The following is a 22339-nucleotide window of genomic DNA, read 5'->3' on the forward strand; positions in this document are numbered from 1 at the left end:
AAATATTAGTTGAATCTGAAATTTCTATTTGCAAATATTAAGTCTGTCAATAACTAATTCCTGCTCTCGTTTGGCAGGTTTATTCTCCTTTTGTTTATTTTGTAGCTTTTATAAATATTTTACAAATATTTTTGGCTTCTAATAAGTGTTTATTTTTTGTGTTTGCTCTTCTGTTTCACTTTTTGGAAGATCGCCTGGGTACTTACTGGATAAACTGATTTTGAGTCCTTTTTTTTTTTTTTAGGTGAAATAGTGTACTAGATTTAAAGTGTGGTGCTGGAAGAGTAGGCCTAGTACCTATTAAGAAACTGGCTTATAATTCCTTGCTGTGGCCTAGAGTAGGGGCCACTCTTTCAACCTGAGTTTGAAAGTATTGAATCTGGTGCAGGGAGAAATTTCTTTGCAGAAAAATGTAATATGGTTACCATTGTTTTTCAGTAGCTGTGCACGGACCACCTCACCTACAGTGGTTGAGGTGGGGTGCTTGTTAAAATGCAGCTTCCTAGGTACCCCCAAGGATCTTCTAAATTAAAATTTTGGAAATAGGTCCAGGAATTCTCATTTGAATAAGCTTACCTAATGATTCTCATGTTCATTGACATTCAAGAATTGCCAGTTTGCACATAATTTGAATAATTGGGTCATACTCCAGAACATGTTCCCAGGCCCATTTAAGAAAAAAACCCCAACAGTTCTGACTTTTTTAATCTGTGGGTGGTAACTGAAAGGTACCACTCACATTACCTGCTGTGTCTATAGTTGCATTTTTCCTTAAGGTGCTTCGGAGAGAAAAATAAATTCAAGATCGGTTTAGCAAAGCAAGAACATGGTCCAAAGCATTCCCTATGCCCTTGAATTAACCAAGAAACAAACAAGCAACAAAGTGCCAGTATTGTATTAAAAGTGTGCAGACATTTCTAAGGTTCACACATACTACAAAACTATACAGAATTGGTGATATAGTAAAACATGTGACTGAAGACGGGAACTGATTGACATGTGAGCAGAGTTCTACTTTGATTATATTTCTCAGAAAGAAGCTGTAACTCACGTAGTTCAACTGTAAAGTAATATGACTCATTTCCACAAGCTACACCTTGTAAACCAGTTGTACCAGAGCTACAGTCTCATGCCACTTTTTAATCTGTTTGTAGTTAATTATATTCTCCCTCGCTCCTGCTTCTCAAATACTGGAGCAGTCCTTGAACCCAGAAAGGCACTAATAAACTTTCTAGCTGCAAAAGAGATGACTTTAACAATCTTAGAACTAAGATTCCTCTTTCATTCCATAAGCGTTTTGATTCCCTGCTGTGTGCCAGGCACTGGTGTATAAAGATGCCTTAAGTTACTGCATATTTTACAAATGAAACCATCAAGGCTCACCCAGCATACAGAGCACGGATCCGATTGTTGGTCATATCACCTGGGTTCTTCGTGAATGTGTTTGTCTCTCTCTCCTTTATTTCTTCTGTGTTCCAGCCCTAGTCCTCAGTTTTGTAGGTTTGGCACAGCTCCAGTGCCATCTCACTGCACCATTCTGTCCCCCTGTATAGGTTGTTCAAGGGCACCCAGGAAATCAGCTGAGGAATTCATTGGAAATGTTATTCTCCAGGCCTACCTGGTGAGATTTTCTTCTTAAGCACTTTTTGTTGATTTAGCTCTTATCTTCTTAAAGCAATATTCCTTAGGGAAGGTCCAAGGTAAATTTCATTCGTAACTATTGATTTCCGAATATGGAAATTTACCACCATTTCCCACGCCAATGCTTTTCCTTCCTCATGAGACCATCAATATAAAATGTTTTTCACCTGTAGTAAAACTATCTAATTGATCCATTTATTTATTCACCAGTGTGAAAGTAATCAAATAAATGAATCAACGTAGTGGGTCATTTAGGCGGTTTCCCTAACATAGCTCACTTTTAATTATTAACCTCTCTTTTGAGCTCTAGACTTCTGACTGCAGAGTAGACATCTGTACCTAGTTGTCCATCAGAGACCAAAGTCCAAACACCTTAGGGCAACAGACAGGCTGATTCATGACCTGACCCCCCACTTTCCTCACCACCTGTATCACCTGTACCTGCCATGCACACTGGCCTTGCCGGACTGCTTGCAAACCCCCAAATGTGATGTTCCTTTCACAGTTCTGTGACTTTTCACGTGTCATTCCTTCTGCCGGAAATGAACTTTCTTCCCTTGTCTACCCATGGAGTCCTTAGCTTAATAATTCGTTCTACCTTCTATGCAGATAAATGAGATCTGGAGGCACGTTCAGGGTGGTGTGGCTGTAGATGTCTGTATAGATAAATGAGAACCAGTCAACTTCCATAATGACTATGATGCTCTATTCTTATTTAGGTTTGTAACCTCAAATGCTGCCTTCTTTTTGTTCCAGTCATCATAATTTATTTTATTGGCCTCTGATCTGTTCTTTGTTTTCTTTTGCTTTCCTTAAAGTTCCTTTTTTTCTATTCACTTATTCTTCTCTTTTTGGGATCTAATTATTTTAAAATTTAATTAATTTATTCTTAATTTATTTGACTCTAATTAAAGCCAATAAAGCATATTTTAAGTAGTCAGGTAGATTCAATATAATTTCCCTGCCAATAGTCAACAGAAGGACAACAAAGAGATGTATGTATGGGTAATTGCTCTAATACAGGATCATTTTTATTGTTTAGTGTATCTTTATTGATAGCTTTACTGAGGTATAATATACATTAGATTTCACATATTTAAAGTATACAATTTGATAAGTCTTGGTGCATGTATCTATCCACCTATGAAACTGTCCACACAATTCATAGTGAATCCATCCTCCTCGTGCCCATTTATAATCTCTCTCATCTGTCCCTCCACCCCACCTCCACATTCCCAGGCCCTGATCTACTTTCTGGCACTGTAGATTATTTGCATTTACTAGAATTTTTTGTAAATGTGAACATAGAGTATACTCTTTTGTGTGGGTATTTTTACTCAGCACAATTATTTTAAGATCCATTTGTGTTGTTACATATATCAAAAATTCATTGCTTTTTATTTCTGAGTGGTATTACATGTATGGATATACAGGTTGAGTCCCCCTACTCTGAATATCTGAAATCCAAAATACTCCAAAATCTGAAACTTTTTGTGTGCCAACATGACTTGCAAAGGAAATGCTTATTGAAACATTTTAGATTTGGGGTTTCCAGATTAAGGATGCTCAACTAGTTAGTATAATGCAAATATTCTAAGATTAAAAAAAAATCCCAAATCTAAAACACTTCTGGTCCCAAGCATTTTGAAGAATGGATATTCAATCACAATTTGTTTATCCATTTGGCTGTTGATGAACATTTGGGTTGTTTTCAGTTGGTACTACAAATAAAAGTCCTTGTGAACATTCATGTACAAATCTTTGTATGGCCATATAAGTTCTTTTCTCTTGGGTAAATACCTAAGAATGGAATGACTGAATCATATGGTAGGTTAAGAGACTAATGATTGAAAGTCGTTGTACCATCTTAACATTCCTACCAGCAATGTAGGAATGTAACTCCTCCACATCTTTGCCAATGCTTAGTATGGTCAGTCTTAATTTTAGCCATTCAATTAGATGTATAGTGTTATCTCAGTGTGGCTTTAACTTCCAGTTCTCTACTGTTGAGCATCTTTTCGTTTGTGTATTTTCCACTGTATATCTTCTCTGGTGAAGTATCTTTAAATCTTTGCCCACTTTGGAGAGGGGATTATTTGTTTTCTTATTGTTGCATTTTGAAAGTTGTTTGTATATTCTGGATACAAGTCCTTTGTACTTTGCAAATATTTTCTCCCAGTCTGTGGCTTTTCATTCTCTTAATAGCTTCTTTTGAAGAGCAGAAGTTCTTAATTTTGGTGATGTCAGTTTATCAATATTTTCTTTTATGAATCAGGCCTTTGGTGTCATGGCTAAGAAATCTTTGCCTAACTTAAGATTACAAAGTCTTTCTCCTGTGTTTCTTTCTAGACATTTTCTAGTTTTGTATTTGTGACATTTAGGCCTATGATCTATCTTAGAGTTAATTTTTGTATAGGGAAGTAAGGATGCACATACACACACACACACACACACACACACACAAACACGTATACATATATGGATGACAATAGTTCCAGCACCATTTCTTTTTTTTTTTTTTTATTTAATTTTACAGAATCAAAGAGTCTAACGGTATATCTTGTTAGATACAGTATGTCCTCATAATGTATACATTATTTCTTGTACAATGATATGAAATAATATGGGAAATATTCATGATAAATTATTAAGTGAACAGTGCAAGTTAAAAACAATAGTTTCATATTTTTTTCCCCACCCCCCCTTTCCCGAGTCAGCACCTTCAAGTGTTACCACTCCCCAAACGGTGCGCAATGCACTCATTGTGTAGGCATACCCCCATCCCCTCCCCCATCCCCCACCTCAGTCTGATGTCCAATTGGTGTCGTTTCCAGATTTGTATTTAGGTGATGATCAAGGAAACCAATTTTCTGGTGAGTACATGTGATGCTTGTTTTTCCATTCTTGGGATACTTCACTTAATATAATGGGTTCCAACTCTCTCCAGGAGAACCATAGAGATGTCGTATCTTCATCATTCCTTATAGCTGAGTAGTATTCCATGGTATACATATACCACAGTTTACTAATCCAATCATGTATTGATGGGCATTTGGGTTGTTTCCACATCTTTGCTATTGTGAATTGTGCTGCTATAAACATTTGGGTACACGTGCCTTTGTTACAGAATGACCTTTTTTCCTTTGGGTATATGCCCAGTAATGGGATTGCTGGGCCAGCACCATTTCTTGAAAATACTATCCTATCTCCATTGAATCACCTTTGTGGTGCTTACCTTGTTCAAACATCAGTTTTCTATATTTGTGTGAATCTATTTCTAGACTGTTTTGTTTCATTTATCTGGTGCTTCACCAATTCCACACTATTTTGATTACTGTAGCTTCTTAATAACAGGAAGTTCTTTATCTTCATAGGAAAAACATTAACAACTATATGTAATCTTCAAAGATGGAGCTATTCAATGGAGAACTGAGAGAGAGAAAGAAGAGAAGATTGGGGAAGAAGAATGGGGTGTAAGGTAGCCTATGAAGTGTTTGCTGTTAGCAATACTCATGAGTTAGGTAGTTTATTACAGCATACATAGAGCAAGTTTCAGCTAAATTTTTCTGATGGAGTCTACATTTAATACTCCTCTATAGAGAGGTTTATATTCATTTGGAGGGGAACTAATCCTGTGGCTTCTAGGTTATCTCCTAGTTTCTTCTCTGAAATAACATCATTGGCAGACACTAGAGGACATGAAGGAGAAAAGCATTTGTCTGGAGTATGAAAACCAACTTGTGATTATCCATATTAATAGTGGCAGATGGAGGATTTTCACAGGCAAATCAAATTACCACATAATCCCCAAACCCCTTTTCAGCTTGTAGTTATTTACTTCTTTATTCTTTTCTAACTTTGTAGGCTACTTGGGAATTATGTAGATTCTTCCAGAGTGTACATGTCACTTGAAATATGGATTTGACCATGGCCTCCGTTGTAATTACCCTAGAGAAATGAGACCTATTAGCATATCACAAAACGTCTGGAACAGTCAGTAACAAGAAACTTATTTGAGGTGGCTGCTTTCCATTTTACTTTAGCAAAAGGCCTTTAGAAAGCAAACAACTTTACTGAGATTAAAGATGGGATTAATTTCTTCTTATGCAGCTAAATACATAAGCAATGCATGTAAATATTTAATAAGTGAATAGGAAAGAGCTCTTATAAACACAAGTCCATAAACAATCTCAATAAAGTACAAGAAAACAGTTTGTATTTTGCTCGGTATAGTGTTTTCTTTATTCATTTAGATTAACAAACCATGATTTCATCATTAGTCAACAAGATAGTAGAGGGACCATCAAAGCAAACTACAGGAGAGTCCAGACTGATTCGTGCCAAACAAATGTTTGTAGCTAACAGCTGTATTATCACTCATTCTAATTTACGCAGCCGGGGTTCTCCTTTCATTTCCTAAGTGAGATAAATGTCATGTTGCATGATACAAACACCATCTCTGCTGCTTGAGTAGTGAATTGGGTCAGCTCTCTCCTCTATTTAGCCTCACCCCTCTTTGTAGGTGGGGGAAGTTGCCTGCTCCAGTTTTAGCTATTTTTTAAAACAGCTAATAGGCCTTTTTCTAAGGTTGTGTGAGTCCACTAGTGAATCATTCAGCATTTTAATAAAAAATACCATTTTGATGTGACAAAACCTTTGGATGTACAGGTTTTAAACTATTAGCTTTCTTCTCTTTTAAAAAAAATTCTTAAATCAAAAGTTGAGTACTGAAGAATAAGAAAAAGTATGCTATAATCTTTGCCTGCTGGATGAGATTTCATGATTTATTCTTTATTGATGCAAGCTGAGTATGAACAGGTCTTAAGGCATCTGTCCTTTTTGGTCACCAAGTTATTGGGACATATACTACCTTTGACTTGAACACTCCATGTTTCTTCCTATCAAAGCAGACCACCAAAATCTAAATCTCAATTTTTAGAATTTATCTGAAATAGAAATGGAGAGTCTTCTGTAACAACAGGATGGCTAAGTGTACAGGGTAATTGATCTAGAATATGTTAGTGGTAGATAGTGTGTTTAACTGTCAGAATTCTGCTCACAGAGAGGGCCGCAGAGGGAAGCTGTGGTGGGGGGAAAAGAGCCCAGGGCATTCTGGGCCCAGTCTGGCCCAGTGGGAGCCCACTAGCAAGACATATCTTCACCTCTCTGAGTCTTTTTCTTCCCAGTTATAAAATGGGATAAAAATTCTTGCCTCCTGGGATTGTCATGAGCAATAAATGAAATAAGGTTTGTGACAACAAGTAGCACAGAATAGCTGCTCAATCAACAATAACATCAAACAGTAGGTGAATAGAACCAGCGATAAAAGGTTAAAGAAACAAGTATGAGAGAGAGAAATGCCTTTAAAGATTTTTAATCCCATGGTGTTTGACCCTAGCAGCACATTGGAATGCTCTCAGGAACTTTGGAGAAATACCCATGCCTCTGTGTTCTCCTCCAAGCTGAGATAATCAGAATCTCTAGAGATGGAACCCAGACACAGAAGCATATTTTAAGTGCCTGCGGAATTCCAGTGTGCAGTGTTAGAACTATGGAGCCATTCCTGCACTAGAGATGAGGAACTTAAAGCCAAAGACAAGTAAGAGGGAAGCTCAAGATCCTTTTGCTAGTCGTGGCTCAGCTGAACCTTGGGCATAGGCATCGTGTGTTCTCTCATCTGTTTCCCTGAGACCTGATGTTCTCTGATTTTCAGAGATATCAAGAGCAGCTGTCATGTTCTGGCTCATTGACTCAACAAATGTTACTGAAAATCTTCTGTGTGTACATACCCAGATGAAAAAATTAATCAAATAGAGTCCCTCCACTGAAAGATTCAGTCTAGTGGGAAAGATGACTATTAAACAAGCACAGTGCTAGAATTAAGCACAAAGCACCGTGAGATCAGAGAAGGAACGCCAAGCCCTGCGGGGAGATTCGAGAGGGGAAGCTAGCTTCTCAGAGAAGGTGGCAGAGAGGTAGGTATGGAAAAATGAGTTTTATCAAGGAAGCAAGGAGAGGAAGGCACTGCAGGCAGATGAAACAGCTTTTACAAAGACACTGAAGCACGTTCCAGGAAGGACAAGTGATTTTACGTGGCTGGAGTGGTGGGTGTGTGGTAGGGGCAACTGTAGGGAAGAAGGCTGGAAACAAACTTAGCAGTTTTATTGGTTTTCATGATCTAAATTTCACAGATAAAAGTTTGGAAACTGTATTACCACTTAAGAGAACTGCTTAGATGCCTTGGTCCTGCTAATTTCTGGTAGAAATCTGAACAGATTAGTTTGGCTTATTTCTGGGTATTTCAGAAAGACCAGAAATACCCAATTTACATATTTTTGGCATTTCTGTTTCCATTACTGTTGGAACACAGGAAGCACAGGAAGCACAACAATGAAAATTAAGAAAGGAGAGGAGGGAAGAAGCATAGAGTAAATCTGTTTGGGATTTAAGAAATGAAACGACATGGCAGAAAGCAGGCATCTTTGCCCAGTTTTCTGAAATCTCTACTAGAGATTTTTCTATTTTAAAAATGGTATCATACCTCTGAGAAGAAATTCACCCTCATATGTGTAACGAAGTAGCTTGGAGAAGGAACCCACCCTAATATGAGTAATTAGGTAATTAATAAAAAGGAAAATTTTACCCAACTTTAGAAACTCTGTTCAGGGAGCAACTCCCTTGAATAAAGAGGGCATGAAAAGCCTTTTGTGTTCTTTTTTGTCTGTATAACAAATTATTTTCCTTGCAAAGGCCCAAATTGCATTCCCCTATGCTGCTGCATTGCAGTGAACATGATTCTGGTACATTGTGGCTCTTCCAGGGATACTCCTGATATCAATCTTGAAGCCTATTCAAACAAGGATGGGAGTTAGAGTGGATCTGTGCCAACATTCCTGCTGAGAATTAGCCCAGTTTCATTATGTGTGGGGGATCCCCCAGTTTACTGCCCTTGCCTGCTTGGGGTACGCAGATAGAGCTGAGAGGCTCTGCAGGGAGTACAAAGTTAAGAAACTCCGTGATAGGAACACTATCACTTACTCTTTCGTAATGAGCTCTGTGCAGGGAAACTAAAAAAAGATCAGGTTTTTCTATCATTCAGTGCAGCTGTGGTGCTCTTGTGAAAAGCTACTTCTTCCCCATAAGGCAAGAAAAACACAGCAGAATTGCAGGCAGACTCACAGAACTAGCAGTGTCCCCAGGAGTCCTATCTGTCTTTTTTAACTCCTCCAATTAACTGGAGTGCTAAGGGACAGATTCGCTGCTGGGCCTGTGCCTTCATTCTGCAGATGAAGAAACTGAGACCTGGGGGAGGCGCAGTGGCTTTCCCAGACTGAAGGTGCATTAGCAGCCACACCAGAGTTTGTAGTACCAGGTCTGCTGACTTCTGTGGGGCAAACTGTAGTCCATAAACCTAAATATGGTTATAATTAACCAGCTTCCAGCAATGAGGCAGGAAGTATGAGTATGTTGTGAAGTCTTTTCTGATTGGAAAAAAAGATGATGAACTCAAGATTTGATCTCTGTGCCTTTGTCTTACTTAATCTACATTCACATCATATACAGGATTTAGTTTCTTAAGCTGTATGTTTATGTTTTATCTTACAAATTGCCTGTTCAGAATAGGGCTTGCTTTCATGAAGTCTGTCCCTATCAACTTGACTTTTAACTACTTAGAAGACCTGTGCATCCTCACAGCCTCCTGTATCCTGCCATGTACTCCCACCTCCTGGTCATGTAGGAAGGGGTTAAGGATGACTGGTGCAGCACATGTCCCCGAGGAACCATACTTACACTTTTCCATTCAAGAAGGGCTAGTCAATCCCAGGCCTGTGTTTCGTATGTGTAATTCGTTCTCTTTTAAACTTTCTAATCTCATAGATTTTGACCTTGGAAACCTTTGTATGGGATTTGTCTAAGTATTATTTTAGCTTGGTTTTCATAGGACCTACCATATTTTGTAAGCAGACATGGAGCAGTCTCACCGAACTCCCTGTTTTTAAACATAGTACTTTTTCCTATTAAGAATCCACTGTTTTAGAGTTGCAGCTGTTCTTTCTATCGCCTCCGTCCCTCTCATGATAATGGTAATGAGGAGTACTTCCCTTTGGGGTCAGTTAACCTCACTTCACTCACAGGGAGAATTCATGAGTAGTAATACATTTTCCAAAGAGAGTTTGACCTGGAAACTGTATCATGGGAAGGCATATAATGCTTCTCCTGTAGGTAACGAAAGTTGTTCCATCCTAGCCCAATTCCATGGGTAAGGACCAGAAGGGTCTGACTCTGAGTTATAACAAAGGACTGCAGAACTGTAATTTAATCTGTTCAGATCTAAAATTAGATCCAGATTTTTTTCTAAGTGTCCTGTGAAGCCACATTTATTGAGCACCTGCTAAGTTTACATGGGAGTCCTTTTAGCCTTGAGTTCTTTGTTGGTAAGGGATTATGCCCAACAGTGCACCTGGCACACAGTAGGAGAACTATGAATATGTGCTGAATGAAGGACGTCGGTGAAAATGGGTTTTTCAGGAGTGTCCTGTCCTGAAGCCACTCCAGATGGAAGTGGTTCTCCCATGGCCTGACACATCCAGTTCTTTCTTGAGGCTGGGCTGCAACTTGACCTCCTTCCAAAGATGAAGAGGAAAGGCATTATTCATTTGAGATTTGCCTTGTGGTGTTTAGCACAAATTTGGTTTCTAAGGAAAGGCTGGCAAAGCATTGACGCAGGAAGAATTATTCTTAGGTATTCTTCTCTGATGATTATAGACTGAGCAAGACTTTTACTTTTGTATAGTTACTGTAGCCATGAAAATAATCACTGGCCGACATTCCTCGTGGCAAAAATATCAACCCCTAGAATGGTCTGATGAATGTCAGGGCGTGGGGCTAACAGAAATGCAATGCCAGCTGGGCCAGCGTTCTCTTTACCAGCCCCGGGTATTTATTCAGCATCTTGCTACGAGTAAAACCCATGATTTCTCCTTGCTTTTTGCTTGTTTCTTAAATGTAGATCCGAAGGCAGAATGTTTTGTAACTAATGATTTGTGAATGTTATTTGTGTCTACAAGAGGTGATACTCCTACTCACTTTGAAATCAGTTTGGAGTGCAGGGATGATTTTGGTGGTGTGTGGCACATATTAGGTGCCCGGTAAATATAGAAAGGGGAGGAGGAAGGACAGAATGCTAGGAGGAAGGAGAGGGAGTGATCCCAGACTTGGGCCCTGGAGTCAGCCTGCGTTAACCTGCAGGCTCTGTCATTAACCAGCTGCTGGGTGACCTAGTAACATCCATTAACTTCTGACTCTTAAATTTGCTCATCTCTGAAATGAGAGAAAATCTACTTCATAGGGTTTTTGAGAGGCCTAAATGACTTAATGCATATAAATATCTGACACAGACTACTCAGTAGATGCTAGGTTTTTAAATATAACGAATAATATGTTCATGAATTTCAGGGATTGTCTTCTTTGAGAAAGCACTTACCCGTTTATCTTGCTGGACTTTAAAAATGAGCCCATGTTAATTAATTTGGATATCCCCAGAGCAGAGAGAGCCAAGCACATCAAAATTCCTCAGAAAAGCAGGCAGTCCCAGATAGCAACAGCGTTCTCAGGAACTCCCCCTGGGCACTGGCATGAAGTCGAGGGGTTGCTGTTTTCTAAATTGCCCTTCACTGTGAGTTTTCCCCTCTTCCTAGGGTCTCAGGCTCCAGTCACAATTTTCACCTGATGCTGTTCTTTTGCCTAGAGCAGAAGGCCAGATTCTTTTTTCCCTTGTGGCCTTGTATTCTCTTCTTGGAGAGAGAGCATGTTAGCCTGAGAACTGGGCCCTTACTGAGCCCAGGTCTTCCTGAGGAGTTTACCTGGAGGTAGAAGAAATACAAGCTGGCAAGCGCAGCGCAGGGGCAATCTGGCTGCTGGGCCCAAGTCTGCCCGTCCTTCTTTAGGGCCAGATATTAGCATTTCCTAACACCTTGGTAAGTAACATTTTCTGCAAATCAAGAAAATTTAATTCTCCCTCTTTCAAAGACATCACTTTTTCCTCCCAAGATTGGGTTTCCACAGAATGAGGGTATATTTTCTAAAAGTTTTACTGTGAGGCAAAGTTAGAACAAAAACACAAAAGCACTTAATCCAGCTATTGAGTAATATTGGAGACTGGGGGCAGCCAGAGCATTCCCCCAGTGTTTTTCTGAAGCAGTTAATAGCATAGGCAGTTTTGGAGACCTGGAGGAGACCAGCTTTGGAAGGTCTAGCTGTCCCTCTGCATACAGTCCGTTTCTCTCCATTGAACATGGAAGGCAAAGGGGCCCTGGCTTCTCACACTTGCTCATGGTTAGCACGTCTGGGTACCCTCCACGTGCCAGCCTGACTTCCAAGTGCCATATATGGTAAATCACTCAATCTTCAGGACAGCTCAATTCTGAGGTAAATACTACTTTATTCCCCTTTACAGAGGAAGGAACCAAGGCTCAGAGACATTAAATAAATTTCCCAAGGTTAAACAGTTGGTAAGTGATAGAACCAGTAAAAAATCCAGGCAGTCTGGCTCCAGAACCTTTTTCTTAGTGATGAGTCTCCGCTTCCTGAGCAGTTGTTCGTCCTGCTGGAGGATCTCAACAAGGGGCTGAAGGAGTCAAAAGTAAATTTAGCATTTCTCTTCTCCAGGCATTTAAAATGTTTAATTTTCAGTAGAATTCCAGTCATGAGTAGCATTTTTCATCTCAGTAAGACAAAATTGCCTATGTGGGCTGTTTGGCGGCTCGGTGTTTTCCGTAAAGTCCCCTCTACTCTGCAGTAGGTAGCACCCTGTGTGCAGGTTGGGTTGAGCTGGAGTTTGGCTTGCAGGGGTGTGTTAGGGATGCCTGCTGGAGGGAGTGGGCACAAAGGGAAGTGGAACTGTGGTGCGGGCCTCACACAGCCTCGGCCCAACACTTGGGGCATGGTGGAGCAAATGTGGTCTCTCAGAGCTGTCTTGTGGTGGGCTGACAGGGCAGGACCTCCACACCCCTGCCACCATCGGTGTGTGGATGTGGCCTGCCCGGGGGGTGGGCATCTCCTTGGATAAGGGAGCTCATTTCAGCTGAGGCAGACCCTGAAGGAGCTGACCGCACTCCCATTGCTGAGGCAATGAGTTCTTCCCTGAGCACGGGCTCTCGGTGGTGCATCCCCGTTTCCACTGGACACTTTCCATTTCATCACAAGTGTGACTCTACTCATTGGCAAATGCTTTCTCCTAACTCAGTCTCTTGTTTGCTTGGGTTCAAGAGAAAAGGCATTTACAATATTGCACAAGTAGACACAGAGCCTCAACTATCTGGAATCCTTTTACTGTAGCCCTGGGCAGAGGCAAAGTTATAATAATATCAATAGTCTCTTTAGACCATGTGATAAAAATCATACCTGGCATTTTTGGAGATACATGAACAATTTGTTTTACTCATCATATCTTTCAAGTGGAGCCAGTTGACTTTTTTCTGGAGGCCAGAGTCCAAAGCTGAAGGCCCCAGTACAGTGATGGAAATCTCTGGTTACATTTTGCTTGCCAGCTGCCTTAAGAGAAATCTTTACGTGTTTAAGATTCCAGATTTAACTCTATTTTCCTTGCTTGTTCCATCATGAAACTAAAGCTCCTCCAGTTCACTTTAGCATGGACATCAAACTGCATCCCACTAATGTATATCTTGTCCACCCAGTTGACTGCAGAGCTGTACCAGTGGCGTAGTTTGCCTTTTGGAATCAGTTACTGCTCAGTCCAGTGTTCCCAGCGCCAGCTTTGGCCACTGGCTGTCTCACTACAGAGTGTACAGAACTATTTCCTTTCTTTCAGGTTGGAAAACTTATCCAAGAAGCAGCTGGAAGAAGTAATTTGAAGAGAGTAACTCTGGAACTTGGAGGGAAAAGTCCTAATATTATTTTTGCTGATGCTGATTGTAAGTCAACCAGAGATCTCACGCATGTCCCAGCACACTACCTTTGGTGCTCTCTTCTGTAGCTCCACTTCTGATAGGACACTAAGAGAAAGGTCTTTGAAGCAAAGGACAATCACATTCCCCTTCTGAGGAGAAAATAGTTTAATGTTGGGGAAAGAGCAGTTACCAGTTAGCAACTGAACAGAGTTTGTTTTCTAGACCTTGACAAGCCATTTTTACTCTGATGTTGTAGAACAGGGGAGAAGAAGTGAAGACTTGGTCAGTGGTGTAGTGTAGTGGTATAGTATGAAGTTGAAAGAGCAGTGGTCTAAGCCACCCAGTTCCTGAAGTATAGTTTCTCTGCCTCAGTTCAGGAAATCTAAAACTTCCCACCCATGCTTGGCGGCTGGTAGGTAAATCATTAAAAATAAATTCTACTTCACTAGCCCTGCCTGCATTCTTTCAAACCTACAACCCCTTCTCTGTTTAGTCATTCCAGCCCCTTCCTGCTACACCTGTGACTTTTAGTTAGGATGACAGCACACTCAGGTCAGTTCAGCATGAATAACCCTAAGTCTGAGGTGACTGCACCTTGCCAGTAAGACTTTACAGAGGGCTAGAGCAGTAACCTAAGAAACTCTGTGTCTCCCCGAAGGATGCCAACTACTCCATTCTGCACAGGTGTGATCTTTCTGTTTTGAAAAGCTCTCCCGGGAAGGAAATTCAAAATCTCCTTCGGTGATTCTTTATTTTTCCTTTACATTTTGCCAGGTAGAGCTGCTTCCCCAATTTCACCCCTGGAGAGATCAGAAAACAGGCAGCAGGTTGCTTGCATTTCAGCCCCAGCTTGGCATTTGCAGAGTTCAGCTTTAGCTTCCTACTGGTTGTAAAGGGGATGAGAATTCTTACACTGCTTCCTCTTCAGGACTAGGCACTCCACTGGAATGACACTGATCCATTCAGTGAGTCAGTGAGTCAGCAGCTAGCACACAACACGTTTGCTAATACTGTAATATCTCGAAGTGTAAGATACAAGAAATGAAATGGAAGAGTTACCATATGCTGTTATTATAATTTCATGTTAATACAGAGGAACTTTTTAGTGTCTGAAAAGAAGAGCCATTGCTGTTACAGTTTAATCACCAAAATACTAAACATGCAGCTATAAGGTCCTTTAGATTAGGGGTTGTAAGTTGGCCAAATGCAGAATATAGACATGTTTACTTGTCTAAACATTACATTGTGTTTATAAAACAAAAGCTGCACATTAAAAATACTGATTTCTGGTTTTTCTTAAAATCGAGAAGCTCTGGCAACCCTGGGCCAGATATATTCATGCACGGCACCAATAAAATGTAGGGGGCTTCCCTGCTTAGTCTCTCTGTGACATCGTCTTACCACCTGGCAGATTCATACTTTACCTTATCTGCCTAGTCCTTTTGCATATTGGGGTTTGAGACTCCTGTGACAGATGATGTAGTCCATTCCTTCTGTTTACAGAATAAGAAAGAGACTCAACGAAATCAAGTTGTTCTAAGTTCACATAGCAAGTAGTGTCAGGGCTAGTTAGAACTGGAACTGAGTTGCATTCCCAACCCAGTGCTATTGGCTGTTATGCCGTACAGTGAGCACGACGTTATGCCTGGGCTGTGGAGAGGGGAGGGAGGTGTCTCCACAGACAGGCTCCTGCCGGGCAAAGCAGTGTTGAGAGCGTGGCTATTTCCTCTTGCAGTGGACTATGCCGTGGAGCAGGCTCACCAGGGTGTGTTCTTCAACCAAGGCCAGTGCTGCACCGCAGGGTCGCGCATCTTTGTAGAGGAGTCCATCTACGAGGAGTTTGTAAGGAGAAGCGTGGAACGGGCCAAGAGGCGCATAGTGGGGAGTCCCTTTGACCCCACCACTGAGCAGGGTCCCCAGGTAAAGAAGTCATAACATTCCCTTTGTTCACTTAATCCCTGACTGGCACAGAAACTGGGTGCTCTTATGGGACCCACCAAAGCAACATCCTCCTTTTTCTGCTGCCTCCTTACTTTACTCTTCCCTGTCTTCATAGCTGGAGATATAGCCAGGGAAGGATTGCTTATGTCTTATGCTTCTCTTTCTGTTTCTAAATTTTATCTCTGTAGCACTGTGGGATTAGGGTTGTCTTACAGATAATTCGATCTTTGGGGGTTCTCAGCTCTAAAGAAAGCCCTGGGCATAACCAGATGGAATCTTGACACAGAACCCACTCCCAGTCCTTCTAACCACCGAACTTCGGGGCATCCCTACAGATGCCGCAGGCAAGGAGGGCGGTGTCTCTCCTCCCCAGAGCCATTAATCTTTTCACCAGCTGCCAAGGATTCTCTCCTCCAGCCTGACCTAGCATGAACAGATCACTGTGGCTGTAAACGTGTAGGAAATGGAGGGCTGGCTGACTTTCCTCCTGCTGCATGGTTGTCTCTCACCCTGAATGCGTCACACACTGTGGTGGGGCGGGGACCACAGAAGTCTCTCCCAAGTGGCCAGACTGCCCTCTCTGGCTCTGCACATTCACCATAACATCAAGGAATATTTCTAAATGGAATTCTAGTTTTAATCTGTAGACAAGGTCTGAGAATTTTTAAAGAGATATCAGGATCAGCTCCGATCTGGGTCACTAGGGCATGGGTTTTCCTGGTAAGGGACAACATCTCATTAGTTTGGAGACCACTGGAGAGAAGATTGATGTTCTAGCTGAGCAAAGCAGACTTAGTCAATGTGGGCTTTTGTGTTATTTACCAGAATGATAACTGTATCAGTTTTATGGGGAGCAAAGCTGACCTTATATTTTGGATCAGGGGCCTAGTCCTTTACACGTAATCCTTTTCTCTGAAGTTTCCTTTAAAAGATTCCCTTAAAAATAAACTGCAGTAGAATTTGGTATGTAGCACTATTTAAAGAGTTTGTGTGTTAATTTATCTATTGTTTTCATCTTTTTAATATCAGTGCAACTTGCTAAATTATTCATTTGATGATAGAAGTGAGGTTTTTTCTCATATAAATAATGAAAAATAAATTACCCAGCATCTTCATCATTTTGAAACATTTTCTAAATCTTCAACTGGTATTTTTGATTAGGCAGTGCATCAGAGCAGTACATTTATTGGGCTCCTCACTATATGAGGTTGAACCATATGAAATTGCCATTTTTATAAGTCAAAAATTGGTAATTAACAGAAATTTCATAAGATTTGACTGGGTATAGTGAAACTTCGAAAAAAATCATAAATGAAAGATTCTTGAGAACATGCGTATTTTCATTTTCATAGAGGGTTGTACTTGTAATCACTAGGTCCTCTCTCCTGTAGATTGACAAGAAACAGTACAACAAGATCCTGGAGCTCATCCAGAGTGGTGTGGCCGAAGGTGCCAAGCTGGAATGCGGAGGCAAAGGACTGGGCCGAAAGGGGTTTTTTATTGAGCCCACGGTGTTTTCCAACGTCACTGACGATATGCGCATTGCCAAGGAGGAGGTAGCAAATAAGTGGTGTTCTTACAAAAGCTGCATATTTCTTGGGATGGTTTCCAGAGTATTTCTGGTAGATGATATTAGAACTTTACATCTTTATATTTTATATACATTCATTTTGCAATAGCAATAAACATGGCTATGAAAACCCCGATTTTAAGAAGAAAAATAAACCAAAAGGCAAGAAGCAAGATAGAGGCCAGGTGACATGCTGTGTGATTGTGGTTATTATTTGCCAGCAGACAGTCAGAATGGCCCATCATTGCCTCAGTAACATGCTTGCAGCAGTTCAGCTCCTCCAAATGTGGTTCACTGTTAACCAGGAAAGAGAAAACATTCAAACGTCTCCGTGTGTCTGAAGGAGACGAGCCAGGAGCAAGTCAGCCAGTAGTCCAGAGCTGTCAGCTCTGGAGCAGGGTTTGGGGGGTCATAGAGGATTCCCCTTTCTCTTCTGTACCTACAAACACACCCCTCATACACATGGTGGAATCAGGTAATGCCAGGAGGCTGGGTGAGTGGGGATAGTAAACAAACTCTAAGGTTAGACTTGTAATCTTATTCTGGGAAAGTTTGGTCTATTTTATAGTTTTGTGCTGCTAAACTTAAATGTCATTTAAATAATCAAGGCAGAGTAAACTTGCTTTGAAATATAGAAAGCAAGTAAAAGAAAGGTAAGGCAACCATGTTGAGTCAGACTATTTTGTTGCAGATCTTTGGCCCTGTTCAGGAAATTCTGAGGTTTAAGACTATGGATGAAGTGATCGAAAGAGCCAATAACTCAGACTTTGGACTCGTAGCAGCTGTCTTTACTAATGACATCAACAAGGCCCTCACAGTATCTTCTGCAATGCAAGCAGGGACTGTTTGGTAAGATTAGAGTTAGTTTGGTTGTTCTGGCCATAATGAATTCGACTGGTGGTATAGAAGCTGGGGTGAAATAAACAAATATCCTCTGGAAGGACGGGGAAGACCAAAGGCAACCAGACTTCACCTGAAAAGGGGTACATTCCTTGCTGGCTAGATCAGGAAATCAAATAAATTTTAAATTATACATTTTTAATCTGGAAAAAAGGAATTAAAAAATAAAACTTTCAAAAGAAATATCATACTGGTTGGATTCTTTCTGTGTAGGCAAAATTTACACTAATTCATAGTCTCTGTTTTCTTCTTTCAGGATCAATTGTTACAATGCCTTAAATGCCCAGAGCCCCTTTGGGGGATTCAAGATGTCTGGAAATGGGAGAGAAATGTAAGTGTCAAAGTTGCTGATGCCTGCAGAGAAATAGAGATTGCAAATATCAGTACAGAAGAGTGCTTTCAAAATAGCTTTATTGTTTTATGCTCATCCTTTCACTAAACTAACATTTTGTTGAGCACATACTACTGTAAGCTAAGTATTACATGTTAGAAAGATGAATAAGACACAATTCCCTTATCCTAAATAAGAACAGAGAAAAATAATATACCACTAATTCCACATAATAAGGGCTATATAGAAGTATGTCAAACATCTTGTAAGTACAGAGGAAAAATCAATTAATTTTGCTTGGTGGGGTCAGAGAAGGCTTCACAGAGAAAATAACATGTCAGTTTTATTAGGAGCTGGCATTCTAGGCTAAGTGAATAGCAGAAACAAAGGATGAATGCACAAGTATAGAATACTCAGGGACCAGAATGGAGTTTGGTGTATACTTAACATGAAGGTCACCAACTGCCAGCGCTAGGGTGAAGTATGACTTGCAGAAATGTTTTGTTTTGCTTTCACAAGGTTTGAAAATTTCTAACTGACATTCAAAAATGAGGAGGCTATCCATAAAGTCTTGATTTCTTGCTTATTTTCATTCCCTATAACAAAATCGCTGGAGCTGTGAGCTCTGCAATTTGCCATATTCCCCACTATTGCTGCTGCTTTGGGGCCTGAACATTGGTTGCGATTGATTTTACATCCACTAAGTTTACTCACTTATGTCCCCTGCTGTTCCCCTGTGGATTCTTTGATTTGGGGACTGCAGGTTAGGGCATAGGATCAATGGAGGGGACTTATTGAAGATACAAATGGGAAGGTTGGTTTAAACCACATTTCAAGGGCCTTAAAGGAAATTCTGTGGGAACAGGAGATAATAGAGTTTTTAAGGCCAAGATTTTTGGCATATAGAGGATGTCTTGGCAGAGACTAGAAGAAGATCTATTACAAAGATTTTGCAATAACAATAATAGGTATTGTCTTAGTCCATTTGAGCTTCTAAAAAAATATCTTAGACTAGGTAATTTACAAATAACAGAAATTGCTCACAGTTCTGGAGGCTGAGAAGTCCAAGATCAAGACACCAGCAGATTTGGTGTCTGATGAAGGCCCATTCCTCTCAGGTGGTACCTTCTGTGTTCTCACATGGTAGAAGGGGCAAAGGAGCTCACTCAAGCATCATATAAGGGCAATAATTGCATTCATGAGGGTGGACCCCCTCATGACTTAACCACTTCTCAAAGGCCCTACCTCTTAATACTGTCACATTGGATATTCTGTTCCAACATAGGAATTTGGAGTTCACAGACATTCAGACCATAGCACATCTCATTAATTAAATGCTTGCTGTTTATCTGGCTTTATGCTAACTACTTTTCTAACATTGTCTCATCTGCTTTTCACAGTGATGCTATGGGATAGATACGTGTATCTTTACAGATTGCCCAGATGAGAAACTAAGGATTAGAGTGGTTAAGTAGCTTGCCCAAGTCACACAGCTGGGAAGTGGCAGATCAGAGATTTGAACCTCAGTCTCAATGGCTCCAGATGCACTTAAGTTCCATTATGTTCAGCCAAGGAAGCATGGCGGCCAGGTACAGGAACTCTTCTGATCAGGAACAGGATCAGAGCTTGACAGAGTCCTCCTGAGATGCTAAGGACCTGAAAAATAGGACTGTGGCAGAAAAAACTAGATTCAAGAGGGATTTTACTTGCAAACTTTGGTATAAATTGATATTTTGAGTGGCATTCAGAAGATGAATGGTAGCCAGGGTGTTTCTAAGCTGAACATGCCCCCATCCAGAACAAAAAAACACTTTCCCTCATTTTGAAAGGAGCTGATCCATATTTTCCAAATCCTGTGATTCACAAGAGGAAACTTGTTACATGCCCATTTCCTCTGCCATTACTGAAACATACCATTTTGAGCAAGTACTTAGTTTACAATCAATCTACTAACAAGTATTGAGCATGAACTATGTACAAAGCACTATGCTTGGTCTGTGGGGGAAGATGAAGGTCATTAAGATATTTGAAATGTTGTTGGGTAAATGAAAATAAAACATTGAAAGAATCAGAAGAATCCCAGGAAAGACAGAAGTGCTAGAGGAGTTCAGGGAGGGGGGAGATCATTGTGAGCTGGGAAACGAAAAGATATGATCTGGTACAGAGATTTGAATTGGCCTTTCAAGGAGAGGAACACATGAGTTGACGGAGAAAGGGGAATATATTTTCAACGTTGATGAGCAAAGCAAGATAACAGTAGGGGAAGAGTGAGTGAAGGCATTGTGGAAAAAATAAGTATCGGAAATGCAGCAAACTCATAAGACTAGAGCAGAGGATTTACATGCTTCAGATAGTTTAGCTGGTAATTTCTAGCTCCTAATCATTAAACCAAAAAGTAGGTATAGCGTGGCGGCTAAGAGCAATTTCTGGAATCACACTGATCAGATTTGAATCCTGCCTCTACAACTTACTACCTGTGCAACCTTGGAAAAATTACTTAATCTCACTAAGTCTCACTTTCCTCATCTATAAGATGGGGATCATTATAGTATCTATCTCAGAGGGCTGCTGGGAGGATTAAGTGTTAGGATTAAGTATGCAAACATCCAACAGTGTCTGGCAAGCCTTCAGAAAATGTTAGCTGCTCTCATCATTGTCAATCAAGTAGATCAGGGGTCCCCAACCTATGGTGAGTTGTATAATTATTTCATTATATATTACAATGTAATAATAATATAAATAAAGTGAACAATAAATGTAATACACTTAAATCAACCCGAAACCATCTTCCCCCTCCCCAGTCCACGGAAAAATTGTCTTCCATGAGAATGTTCCCTTGTGCCAAAAATGTTGGGGACCACTGAAGTAGATGAGTAGGCAGTCCCTCTTTTTCTTAACAAACCTTACTTTGGAAGTGTGGCAGAAGTTTTCCTAAACTCCAGCTAGTGCAACCAGCTCATGTTCTGTCTCTGGCAGTGCCAGGGAGAAGCTGTTCTCACTTGAACCTTTGCTTCTGGCCTCTAGCACCCATCTCTTGGTTTACAGCCAGAACCTACAACCAGTCTGAGTCCCGTTGTCTCAGTTATTAGTACTTCTTCAGCTTTTGTAATAGCCTCATGTTCTCCAGTGTCTCTTCCTCACTTGCATATGGCCTTAACTTTCTGCTTCCACTTTTCAAGATGCCTTCACTTGTTATTTCATTTCCTGCCTCTATGCCTGTGCTCTCCTTGGCTATGAAATGTTGGGGCAGTTGCTGGCTCTGGGAATGGTGCTCGCATTGACTGTTTTGTCACAGATCATTAACAGAGTGAATCACTGGAATGAAATATACTTGTAATAAATGATGCCTGGTTGATGGAGCCTAATCCCAGACTAGCCCTGGTCCCTTATTGCAGGCAGGCCTCCTGCCAGGATCCAGGCTTCAGACATTATCTAGACATCACTCCCATCAGAAATGTTCTCCTTGCCTAGAAAGCCCAGGAGACAGTTTGGCTGTGTCAGAACCTCACATAACAGTGGCCCAGAAACTAAAGAACAATTTCGCTCTACTTGTCTTGTAGGCACTATAGTGATCTGGCCTTCCCATTGCTGGTGCTCTTTGATGAGACTGACTTCATCTTGTCTAAATTACATGGTTCTTTGTCTGTACTTACCCAGAAAACTTCCTTAAATGATGTAGAGTGGTAGGAAATGCTTCAGGTAAAAGAACCTGCTCTGTCTTGGTCCCTGAGTCTTCCATCTCATTTGATACAAGCCCAGAAACTCCACTTAACCCTCCATTTGGACAAATTATGTATCTCATAGCCTACAAACCCCCTACAGCTTTGGTCCCTGACACCCTGCTATGGACCTCTGAGAGGAGCAGAGAAGGGAAGTAGCACTTCCAGAAACCAGCTCCAAGGAGGGCTGCCCCAGCCCATGAGGTCTCCCCACGGAGAGCTGTGGGGAGGGCTGCCCTCTACAGGTTATCTGATGGTCTGGCCTCTAATTCTCAGAGTCAGAGACTTGAGTTGAGCTTTTCTCAGTTTTGCCTACTCAGCTAATTCC

At 40.9% G+C, this 22339-nt stretch overlaps 1 protein-coding gene across 3 annotated transcripts in view; it reads left to right on the plus strand.

The window, feature by feature from the left end:
- Positions 1–22339, plus strand: part of ALDH1A2 (aldehyde dehydrogenase 1 family member A2) — a 96627-nt gene that overhangs the window by 68864 nt on the left and 5424 nt on the right. For all 3 annotated transcript variants that reach the window (XM_069459429.1, XM_069459410.1, XM_069459420.1), the window contains 5 exons: positions 13472–13574; positions 15286–15470; positions 16883–17047; positions 17753–17910; positions 18218–18292. In XM_069459429.1, coding sequence (XP_069315530.1) covers positions 13472–13574; positions 15286–15470; positions 16883–17047; positions 17753–17910; positions 18218–18292 — 686 coding nt within the window. The remainder of the gene's footprint in view (positions 1–13471; positions 13575–15285; positions 15471–16882; positions 17048–17752; positions 17911–18217; positions 18293–22339) is intronic.

This window comes from Eulemur rufifrons, chromosome 2 (assembly GCF_041146395.1).
Source record: "Eulemur rufifrons isolate Redbay chromosome 2, OSU_ERuf_1, whole genome shotgun sequence".
Lineage (NCBI taxonomy): Eukaryota > Metazoa > Chordata > Mammalia > Primates > Lemuridae > Eulemur > Eulemur rufifrons.